Below are 12,274 nucleotides of genomic sequence, written 5' to 3'. Positions count from 1 at the left end.
AGTAATTTACAAATAGGCAAGGGAAGGGTCAGTAGTTTCTAGCCATGTGCTCGAGAGGAAGAATCGTAAGTTTCTTCTAATTTGGATTCTCTGCTTTTCAAGAGCTTATTTTGAAGGAGTACTTCCAGAGTTGTCAAACAAAAAGAGAGGTTTGGAATCACCACAGGTAAGAAGGCCAGAAGAAAAAATTGAGGATAATTCCTCATAATGAATGAAAAGACCAATTAACAACTAAGTTTGAATTTCAATTAGAAATTGTTTTCAGTCTTTCTTAAGAAAAGCCTAGATCTGCAGACATTAAGTAGAGAGTGTTACACTTCTAATAGTGTAACAATTATATCAAATCTTTCTGGATTCCACGATATGTAAATCTCTGACTCCTCTATATTATCAGTATCTCTGACTACTGCATACCCCTCCTAGAACAAGCATAACTGGAGACCTAAGTCCAGCATTTGCACTTATCAAGCTCTAGCCCAATATATTGTAAGTTCTATTAACCACTTTCATTACCTGACTTAGTTACTCCTGTTAGTAAATGAGAAAATTGATATAAACACAAATTGCTAAAACTCAGAATTACAGAAAACAACTTACCCTTATCAGTATCAAATCTTATTGGACACACAAAAGCTTTCTCAGCTGAAACATACTGACCTACATACTTAGTGCAAACTCACCTTCTTTAAGGAAGATATGACTAAAATGAATTTTGATCTAGATTTTAAACATGTGCAGCAAGTTACACTAATTTTATTTGACAAAGCAATGGAAACTAAACAGTTTTACCAGTTACTGTCCTTGGAAAACAAGAACAACCTAGATGCTTGGGTTTTGTTGCTTAAATTTTTTCCAGTTCTGGGAAAATAAAAGATACAGCAGTTGAGAATCAAATACCATATTTATTTGTAAAAAGTGTTCTGAAAGGGCATGGTTGTTTTAACACGTTTGAAAGTAGCAGGAATCATTTTTAGTATTAAGTTATTTAAATTTTATATAGTAACAGGTTGGTAAAAGGTTGCAGTACACAAATTGAGGCCTCCTTTCCTAACACGGACCAAAGATCAATTAATTTATGCTACAATTTACCTGGCACATCATCCCCTAACAACACCTATTAAACTACATTCCTATGACACAAACCACCATAATCCTATAAACAATTAACAGTCGGAGTTACAATAGCTGAAACTCTATGCAGTGAACAGACTAATGCCTCTTCTTCCCAGAGCAACACCTCTTCAAGTCAGAATTAAAACAAAAAAAAACACAAAATCAAGGGACAGACATTCATCAGACATAGTCTGCATACTGCATCCATCCTATATACAGAAATGCTATTTGCAATTGAAAATTATCTTCTGTAAGGAAAGAACTGTCTAAAATAGTAACTCAGAATAGTCTTCATACACCAATAGCTACATCTGTAAATTAAGTTTCAATTTAAAGCTAAAAAATATCCTTCACAAAATTATCTAAAAAACACAGAAGATGGTTGTTTAAATAGGCTGTACAGAACAAAAAGGTAAATGACAGACTTACAGAAACACAAAACATTTACAATAGATGACTGCAATATTCCCTGAATTATATAATTTATATAAATTTATATAAAGGCTACCTTGAGAATGATAAGGAAGGGCAGCAACAATTGAGTGTTTCTTTTTCTTCAGTTATTTCCATACATTGAATCTTCACTGATGTTGACTGAATGTACATGGAAGTTTCTTTTCTAGTATTTTCTCAAGGTAATTTATAAGTTTAAGCAGATTTGACAATATTAAAAAAAAAAGTAGATGTCTTACAAGGCTCTTAAGCAAAGAGTAACTACTACTAGAAGTGTCACATTACCTGATCCAGAACCTGAAGTTGTCATATCATAAATTAAATCCTTTAAAGTGGTTCCTTCTGATATAAAGGGACGATCCAATGAAGGGTCTTCTTCGCTTGGCACACGATGATGAATTACAGTACGATTATGACAAAGGTATAGAATCAACATCAGTGAAATGCAGACAAAACAGACAGGTCCAGCAATGACAGCAGCCAGTTCCACAGGTCCTAGGTTAGAAGCTGATTTTTCTGGAGTAGGGCCTGAGAGTTAAAATAAAAGAAAATTATAAGAACCATGAATTTCCTTTTATTCTACTAAACTTATAGTACCCCACAGCAATACTCAAATTATTTTAATGCATTTGTTAAAGCTTTTGCACAGTAACTTTTTTCAGAATCAAAGTAAGTACTACAAAGGACAAAAGCAATGTGCTTATTTACACTTTTCATTTAAGTCTATTTACACTTTTCATTTAAGTCTTCAAAACTGTCTCTAACATCCCTATCCAGAAGATAACTCTTGTTCAAATATCATGAAATTTTCTTTACAGAATCTAAGTTGTACTTTAGGCCTTCAAATTTACCTACTTTCACTCTTACAGAATTTTGTTGGAAAAAATGAAAATAAAAATCCAACAAACAAAAGAGTAAAAATCCCAACCCCCTTACCTGGTGTTGGAATTGGAAGTTCTACTTTATTGCAGAGAGGTGTGTTACAGCAATGAGACACAGTATGGACTCCATCTCTGGTGGAGGGGGAACAAACAAATGGCCTGTCTCGGGGAATCAGATCAATTTCTGCTATACACATACTGTTGCGCATTATTTTGTCTGCAGTTCGAGTTACTGAGGCAAAACATACTCCATCTGTCATACACGTAAAGTTGTCTTTTGTACATAGCTGGCAGTAACACTCTAATTCTGTATTGGGAAAAAAACATTAATGTTTGTATTGGTACACGTTCTGAGTTGAGAAGCAATTTGAATGACTAAAGAAATATAAATTCAGAACGCTAGGAGACTGTTTTGCTTACGTAAACACAGAACAGGAACACTAAAAAACCAACAATGCTACAAGGCCTTTTAGTGGGACAATAAAATTGGAAAATGAGAAGAAATCAATATTTAAATCTGAAATAATCTCTCTTTACACAATAATGTATTAGAAGACAAAGGCTAAAATCCTTGCTGTTGTCCAGGTAAAGAAGCACCACTACAGTTCCTCCTACAAAAGTTCTAGACTTTCAAAACAACACTGCATGCAAGTCTGCTATTTTCAAACCAGATACAAATAATGCCGGTTTTTTCGACAATAACCACAGGTACGGCTTAAGTAAATGACAAATCAGATGCTGCTGGTTACCCAAGATTAATATGTTATGTATCACTTGATCACTTCCATTTTGTGCCAAAAGGGCAAATACCAGCTTAATCCTCATTAAAAACCAAACCCTGCATGATCCTTTCACAGAAGCAGAATGTGGTTTAGACTTATTACTTATGAAGCCACAGGAAAACGCTCTCTTACATTACTCAAGGTGGTGATTTACTAAAGCAATCAATTGCAGTAGTAAAGGAGACAGCATGGGGAAGGAAGCAGGAATGCCAGGCTAATCACCATATGATCAGGTTTCATTCTTCACATTGCAGAAGTTCTTGGAGAAGGAAGACTACTACTTCTAATTTCTTTCTGCACTCCTTCCTGCATTTACAGCACCAAATCCATATAGAAAACGGTGCAGGAGCAACAATGAAAGTATCAGTACATCTTGAGTCGACTTGTTCAACTGTGAAGAGCAAAAACTGGCCAAGAACTTGTGTACATGCACACAGAAACATTAAAATACGGAACTTAGACAAATTGAAAATCTTCAACATTTATGATCAAAAACCAAAAAATGTCTTGAGCCATAAAAATAGTCTCTTTCAAGGCTACAAAGAAAAACTCACACCAAAAGGATGAGGATTAACAGGCGGCAATCAAAAAGTTACCCAAATCTGAAATCTAGCGTTTCACCTAAATTAAAGAGTTTAATATAACCATATGGATTGCCTTGGATTTTACACCTCTCTCTGTCTCTGGTTATCATGAATTAAAATAAATGGCAATCTGACGTCAAATACATATGTATGTAATCTCAAACTTTGAATCCTGAGAAACATTCTCTTAAAACACCCCCTTCCAACAAGATTTTGAATCAAACCGTATCACTGCCGATCATCTTCTACTGTTACTGAAGAGATTTGAACAAATTCTTAAGACCCACTATAGAAAGATAACCCTATTTCAAAGAGATTCACCAGCACACAGACCAGTCAGAAAAAGGGAGAAAGAAAACCCTACAAATGGAATTAGAATTTTCTTTTTTTTACTATGAAGATTATTGAAAAAAATAATTAGAAGATAGATGAAATGAGAACTGACATTCAGGAAGGTAAAGCTTAACAGCATCACTTTTTGCACATCTTTCCCTGCCTCATCAGGGAGGTAAGGAAAGTCTTATTATTCAGATTTTAACTACAAGAAAATTTAACATTTATTTTCATGTTGCTCTCCCTTTGGTAATTTATGCCTGAACAAATATTTTTCAATCTGTCCAAACCATTAAAAATTTCCTAAAATATTTACACACACCATTTCTTTCAACTTTTAAAGTGAGCACACCTTTATCTCACTTGCTTAATCCATGACTTTTACCTACTTAAACAGTAATTGTGGCTCATCACAACAGCACGTGCATCTGAATGCCTATAGCAAGAGACAGATATTCAGCAAGACATATTTACATTGAATCACTGTGCAGAGGCCAAGTTACTTGAAGTGAAAAATTACATTTGGCTTGCCTTTGTTACACTTATTCATCTTCCTGGTCTTGTGAAGCTGTTCACTGTTCCAATCGTGACTAAATAAAGCATTTTGTGCCCTATCTTCCTCATTCACTTTGTTCCCACCCCTCTTTTGCTATAGAATTCCACTCAGTGTGATTTGATAAAATTTACACTTTTGTTCTGGTTTTACGCCACTATCTTCTTGTCTCCTGACAAGACACAATTCACTGTCACACACATTGGAATGATTTCCTCGGCATAAATAAATCATTGCTCCCTTCTGAAGCTACTCTCCCCCTCCCATAAGAGGGCAAAACAATGCCTAATCAGCGGAAGAGTAAAGCTTCTAGGAATAAAGGTTTTTGCTGCTCTCTAGTGGACACACTCTTAAAAAAAAAAAAACAACTCGTTAAAAATGCTTCAGCCTCCTTCCTACTCTGGCCATTTAACAGTTCTTCGTGCCTTCCAACTCGAGCAAGTAACAATAGAATTTCCATGTTTTAGTAAAAGGTAGATTAATTCAGCATCTTCAGCAACAATCCATACCAGGGGGCAAAAATATGGAATCGGAATATCCTTGCCCATATCTCATTCTCCAGTTATCTGTGTGCAAAGAACATAAAATACAACAACATGAACACATCACAGATGAGATTTAACATCAGCATGAGGTGTCAACGACCAACTATAGTTAAATCACTTAATTCCTATAAGGAAGTGTTTTCACTTATAACTGATATGAAAGAAAAAAAAATCCCATACTGTTGTCCTCTTGGAGATAAAGTTTTTTGCTTTTTGTCCAAGTAGTTTCTGTTATTCTCAAAGAAAAGTTGCAGTAGTTTAAAAAACTCGGACAGAAACCAGTCAGATCTCCAAGTTCATTTCAATAAATACATAAATTTCTAGTATGGAATGACAACACATTTCAATGCATTTGGTGAACACAGTTTAAATCTACTACCACAAAAAGCACTTTCAAAACTACTGAAGAAGAGTAAAAAGTCCTCAATCAAGTTTGTCCTTGACAGAGAATATTTTTTAAAAAATTATTATAACAATTTTTGGATGGAACCACTAGCATGAAACTCCACTAACTTCACTACCAACTAGTGAAAGTTCATGTCTGTTTACATGATACAAGGTTGGGGAAATGACAGTACAAACAGCTAAACAAATGCACTGGAAATCATACAGACAATCAGGAACACAGCCAAGAGCAGAAATTGGGTCAACATAGCAATGTAGTTTCTTGTGCATCGCATTTTGTCACTGCACCATTGCCACTCTACATAGTAATTTCTGCTTTTTGAGACTGACTACCCTAAAAGAAACAGTGAGACAATGCTGTTTTGAAAGTGGGGGTGTTCTGCAACAAACAGTCTTTTTTGTACATGCTGTCTTTCTGAAGAAAGAAAATTGCAGAAAGACTTTTTTAGTTACATAAACCCCTATGAATCACTATGTAACATTTGTTTATATCCTGCATCACTTCTTTGACCAGACAGTTTAGAGCAGAATGACACCTTCGGCCAAAGAATTTTTAGTTGGAAATTTTAAGTTGAGACATTGTCTTCCAAAGGATGCTAACAAGGAGTAGTACAGAAGTTAAAACTTGTGAGGTGCTCTAAAAAAACTCAAACTCGCATCTTATTGCACACAATTAACAATTTCACATTGTTAATACTTCATTTAATAATATATCTTTGCTTTACAAATTTAAAAAAGACAAATAGTTGCAGCATCCAAGAGCAACATTTTGCTAAAAAAGACACTTCTCTTGTGATATTACAACTGTTCCTACATGGAAAATACAAATTTTGAAGCAAAAATTTCACCAGAAAGTAGAACTTCATCAGAAGAGCAATCACAATTCTTGGTTCCACAAGATGCAGAGTTTCAAGGGATAAAGCAGCAAGGCTATGATGTGCAAGAGACAAAACCAGATTTTTAGGAATATGAGCAAGAGGGCTGTAATGCTCACTGTTAGTTCTTTCCCTGTCTAATAACACTTGCCAAAGGAAAAAAGGCATAATACATAACAGTGCAAATGTCAGCTTCTGAGTCTATAATTCAGACAATCGCCTCAAACAACACACCAGACTCATCTCTGAACTCTTTTAACTCAAGATAACAAAAAGGTTTTGTTCTTAAAATATCTGGGACATAGGTACAGTTTTTTAAACCACAATAGTTCATGGCCTCCATTAACACATTCTCACAAAGGCACTAACTAACTCTCACAAAGTTTCACTGTTGTAAAGTAACAGCACTGAGTATCAAGTTTTCAGGAAAGATTTCACATAGATTTCATCCATCTTTGTTAAGCAAAACTTCCTTCCTGCAAACAGCAGGTCTCAAACAAAGTGACACACTCAAGAAAACAGACAAATTACTATTAAATACCCACAACTTGAAAGTAACGATAAAACCTTGTGTAAAATCCCAACTTCAGAAAAGTGATATTACATTCTGTGCAATGTAGGTGGCAAGTGGCACTTTTAGTTTTCTTGTCGTCTATCCAAAACACTACCCAGAGATATATGTTCATGCCTCTTAGAGCATGATACAGTAACAATTTGTTTCTTCTTTGGTAGAAGAATAGGCTTAAAAAAAAAAAAACAAATTGAAGAAAGCTAAAAAAGCCCAGATAATAATTTTACAAGCATTATGAAAAGAGAAGGATCCTTACTTGTACTTTTAAATTTATTCCACCATAATAATCAGATTGCTATCTTTATTTGCAGTTAGAAGCAATTGTCTGAATGCAAGAGTTTCCAAGTGGTGACTTCCCAGAACTTCAGAAGACTAAAGACTATGGCCTACAAAGTGAAAACCAGAAAGCTTATTTTCAGACTCTGTCTTAAAAATTAAGGCTGTTCTACTGTTCAGCTAGCTGCTGGGATTCATGACATGCCTGACCTCCATATAAACCGTATCGCCAGATGACTCAGCCACACAGTAACATCAGCACATTGCAAAACAGCCCCAGCAGAAGCAATCAGAAATTGCCTTACTTCTGTCAACCCACAATAAGAAGTACCAGTAGCCAAATCATACCTTGAACTACTTTATCAACTTATCACAATGTACAGGCAAATTAACTGCCTTGCCCATACCAGGGCCTCTGGGTGAGTTATGGATCAGGAACCCTGGATTCCTCCTAATTCCATTGAACAGAGAGGATTTCTCTTTTTTTAAAAAAAGGTAGCACACCACCATTTCCACCCGAAAGGTTTTGTATGGAAGTCTGTTGCCTTGTTTTCACACAAAACTTTTAGACCTTAATTTCATGCCTTAGATTAAGGGAAAACTGTTGTTGATTGATGGGAAGCATTAAAAGGGAAAAGCTCAAAGTGAACTAAAATTTCCTTCAACATCTAAATTGAATGTGTTACATAAGAAAGCTTTAAATTATTAAAGCCTGCCACACCTTTTCAAGAATACAAGAACAACCCATGGGTAACTTAAGCTCATTTCAGTGTTTCCACATCAGAGATCTTGCATCACCTTCAGTAAGAATAAGGATGATTAACATGTTAATAGAGCAAGTGATGCTTTAAGTAGCTTTTTTTTTTCAGCAAGACTACCATTTTAGATTGAATTATGGTATAGATCCAGACTGAGGGATGTCTCAAAGCTGTAACTGAAAAAGTTGTGGTGCTTCTCCACTTCCTCTTTAAAATCCAAAGCTATACAATACATTAGGCCATATGTCCCAAACTGCTAACCGCAGAACAACCTGCACATTTAAAAAAACCAAAACGAAAAAAGAAAACTACCCAAATCTTCAGTTTATGAATGCTGTCAAGCACTCCAATGTTTCATGCATTAGCTCTGCAACAGCACAGCTCTGATATCAAATATCTCTCGAAAAAAAGAACAGCTACAGGAGACTGGAGGAACACAACCGTTTCGCTGTACAATAATCACCCAAAAATTTAATTTCCACACGGCTCGATCCTCACCGAGCACACAGGAGAGGGCCTGCTGGACCAAAAGTTCACCTGTCCCCCCACCGCCGTGACAGCAGCACACGGTCCTGCGGCGTGCAGCACAGCGGGGGCAGCTCCTTGTCACCTCCGTGACGTGGGACATTCAACACGTCTCTGCACCGGCCGCTCCTCCCAGACACCGCTACGAGGGCCCTGCGGCGGCCCATGGGCTGCTGCTCCGGCCGCTGCCGGCGCAACCCGTCCGGGAGCTCTCAGGAGCTGGCGGACAGATGGACGGGGGAACTCCGGCAGCTCCAGGAATCTACGTAGCCTTCACGGGCCAAGGCCACACGCACCCACCCGGGCAGACATCAGGATACAAAGTGACCCCGGGCAGACACCGCCCGAAGCGCTGCTCAGCCGGGGCGAGGAAGTAGCGGCGGGAGCCGAGGGGAGCCCTCCCCGCCGCCCCTCCAGCGGAGCCGCCGCTGCTCTCGGCCAACAAACGGCCGAGCGGTCCCCGCCGGGCTCGGACACCGGGGGTGGAGGGGAGGTGACTCCGCCCCAGCCAGCCCCTCCGCCATGTTGTTGAAAGGAACCAGCGGGGACCCGCCGCCCCCCTCCGCTCTCCTCACGCACCCCCACTCCGGACACCGGACACCACCGCCGCGCCCGCTGCCTCCCTCCGCTCCCGCGCCCCCCTCCGCACTCACCGCCCACCGCGGGGCAGAGCAGCGCGGCCATAGCCAGGTAAAGCAGGGTCCAGGGACGCCGCCGCGACCGCCGAGCAGCCACCGCCATGTCCCGGCCGCGACTCCCCGGAGCCAGGATCCACCTCGCGACGCGCGCCCGCTCCGCCCGCCAAGGAACCGGCGCGGCGCTCACGCTGCGTGCGCCCTCCCGCCCCGCTCCGGCCGCGAATGCCGTCGACGCGGCGGCGGCGGCGCCGCCTGATTGGTCGCCGCGCCGCGGCGCCGCCTGATTGGTCGCCGCGCCCCGGCCCCGCTCCCCGGCGGCCGCGGGCAGCTCCAACAACAACAGGCGGCGGGAGCGGGGCGCGACCCGCTCGGCCGAGGGGCGGGACGGGGAGGGGCGGGGCAGTGGCGCCCCCTCCCGGCGGGGCGGGGCGGGGCGGGGCCGGGCCGGGCCGGGCCGGGGTTGAGCCGGCGGGAGAGCAGCTGCTCTATCCCCTCGGCGCGGCTCCCGAAGGGACTCGAGTGGCGGGCTTGGAGCTTCCCTGCGTCCGGGTGCTGCGACAGCGCTCGGGCGAGCGGCTGAGGCGCTGCCAGCAGCGAGGAGGGAGCGCTGGCAGCGCTGCGTTGCGGAGTCCCGGGGGCACCGGCTCCGCTGGAAGGCAGGTGCAGGAGCCTGTGGGCAGCCCTCGAGTTGCCTCCGGAGCGGAAGAAAGGAGCGGTAACGGAGGAATTGCTCCTTTTGGGAGGCGCTGCGAGTGGGCAGGCGGAGCGCGCGGAGCCCCGGGCCGGTCGCTGCGGGGCCGCAGCATAGGGGCAGCTCCCGCTCCTTCCCCGCCCTCCCGCTCCTTCCCCGCGCACGTGCCAGCTCCCGGCGTCACAGGACAGCCCGGCGCTCCCGCGGCCAGTCCTGCGCCCGCTCCGCCATCCGTGAGCGGAGGGTTTGCCGTCCCGCATCAGCGGGAGCCATAGAGCTGAGCCTACAGGCTTTGTCCTCATGCGAGGGAAGAGCGGTGCCAGGCGACAGGTGTAGCTGCCAGCTTATTGCACAGTCTGCACGTAACTTCAGGAGTTAACTGGGAATCGCAAGCAAACTCGTGCAGTCCAAATACCCGTCTGAGGTACACCTTGAATATTAAAACCTGGGGCAACTAAGATGTACCTCGTGAGGAAAATGACCGTGACTGAGGTTGTTACTTCTATCCACCGCTTTATTAGCTTTGCATGGGTGGCAGAGCAGGAGGAGAGGCTCTCCTCTTCCCTCTTGGGATCAGGTAACCATTCTCCTAGCAGTTACCTGCTTGCTCTGGGAATCCACCCACCCCCCCAGCTCCAATATCTGACTGTTGTGTCCAGATCCTGAATCAGTTCAGAGTCTCTCAGCATATGCCTTTATACTCCCTTTGTTGCTTGTTTTGCATGCAGTGTGACCCTCCTGTCATAGGGCAAGTCACAAAGATCACAGGTGTTTTTCCACATTACTTGCAGTTGCTTTTGCAAGCCCCGTGCCTTGTCTTTGCCAGATGGTGCCTTCCCAGCTCACAGTGCTCAGAACAACACCCTTCCCACTGCCCAGAACCACATTCACTGCCATGGCACACTGATCTGCTGTCTCCCTTTTACCAGCAGTTGTTCAGCCAACACTGCTTTTATAAAAAGTCTTGTTTCTCCTACAGTACACTTCACCTGGATAAGAATCTTGATAATTTCATAGTTCAAAGTGAGGTAAATATTTATTAATTAATTCTCTTTTCATTTCTCTCTGAACAATGATCAGTGTCTTGCAAAAACATATCCTAGTTGTTGGGGAAGATGAAATAGGAAAACCTTATAAATATGATTGCCTGGCAAAAGATTTGGAAAATACAGACATTGAGATGAGAACTAGATTTGAAATAGCAAACCTTGACTACTGAATAACTAGAAAACAATAGTATAGCCAGGCTGAAAGCAATCCCCCTTTCTGATTAAACAATGCCCTTTACCTGCAGATAGGTCCAAAGATCAGATGGAATGCTCTGTCTCACCCCCAATGTATGGTTCATCCCACACCTGTAACCCTCCCCTGAAGTATCAGGTATCTGTGACCTCATTGGCCCAAGTCCTGTTCCAGCCCACCTTGAAGCCCCCTGATAAGGTGTGCCCGAGGGACCGGACGCTCTCTTGGACCTTCCCCTGGGACCCTCACCTGGAACCCTTGCTCCCTCTCTCTCTCCCTCTCCCCCTGGGCCTGCCACGAGTTGCGCCTGGCAACTCCAAGCAGGGCCTTTCCCCCTTTTAATAAACCACATTTTCTAAGACCTGACTTCAGAGATCTCTCATCCATCCAAACCGTCCTGGAGATCCGCGCTCGTTACAGACTGGCGACCAACGTGGAAGAGCGAACCCTGCAGAAAGGCATCCACACGTGTCTGAATGCCTCTTCAGCTTCTCTACCTGTGGCAGACTTCTCCATGGACAGTAACTAAATAACCAGTTGTAGCCTCCTATTCGGTGTCGCGAGCACGGCATATCGTTGCTGAGCAGCGTGAAAGCCGGAGCTCTGTAACTTTGCCGAGGCAATCCTCGAGCACGGGGATTCGTTACCAAGTAGCGAGTACCTGGAGCTCTCGGAGGAATTTGCCTGGCAATCCTCAAGCACAGGCGGCCGCTGCTGCGCGGCAGCTACCTGGAGCTCTCTGAGGAACCTTGCCGTGGCACCCTGCCACGTGCACCGAACACAGGCGAGCACTGCTCTGCACTGCCCGCCCTGGAGCTCTGAGTGGAGTCTGGAGGCCCCAAGCACGGAAAGCCGTCCCTGAGTGACGCCTGGAACCGGAGCTCTGAGGGGGACCTCAAGCAGAGTCCTGAGCGCCGACTGGAGTGCCTGGCCAGCCCCCCACGTCGGAGTTCTGAGTGAGGACCCTGCCTCTGCGACATCGAGGTAAGCCACACTGGTGTAAAAATGGGACAATCCCACTCCGACCTTGATCGAGATCTCTATAAGCA

At 43.2% G+C, this 12,274-nt stretch overlaps 1 protein-coding gene across 2 annotated transcripts in view; it reads right to left on the bottom strand.

The window, feature by feature from the left end:
• TGFBR1 (transforming growth factor beta receptor 1) overlaps positions 1 to 9,518 on the bottom strand; it is a 30,462-nt gene extending 20,944 nt beyond the window's left edge. Inside the window, exons 1-3 of one of the 2 annotated variants that reach the window (XM_068200547.1) lie at positions 9,308 to 9,518; positions 2,503 to 2,754; positions 1,852 to 2,094 (exon numbers count right to left, since the gene is read on the bottom strand). In XM_068200547.1, coding sequence (XP_068056648.1) covers positions 1,852 to 2,094; positions 2,503 to 2,754; positions 9,308 to 9,395 — 583 coding nt within the window. In that variant the 5' untranslated portion in view covers positions 9,396 to 9,518. The remainder of the gene's footprint in view (positions 1 to 1,851; positions 2,095 to 2,502; positions 2,755 to 9,307) is intronic. The other variant, XM_068200554.1, reaches the window with a different exon arrangement.
• Between the last annotated feature and the right edge of the window lie 2,756 nt (positions 9,519 to 12,274).

The sequence above is a fragment of the Anomalospiza imberbis genome, chromosome 1 (genome assembly GCF_031753505.1).
Source record: "Anomalospiza imberbis isolate Cuckoo-Finch-1a 21T00152 chromosome 1, ASM3175350v1, whole genome shotgun sequence".
Taxonomy (NCBI): domain Eukaryota; kingdom Metazoa; phylum Chordata; class Aves; order Passeriformes; family Viduidae; genus Anomalospiza; species Anomalospiza imberbis.
The sequence above is the reverse complement of the archived record's forward strand: the minus strand, read 5'-3'. Positions and strand labels throughout refer to the sequence as shown.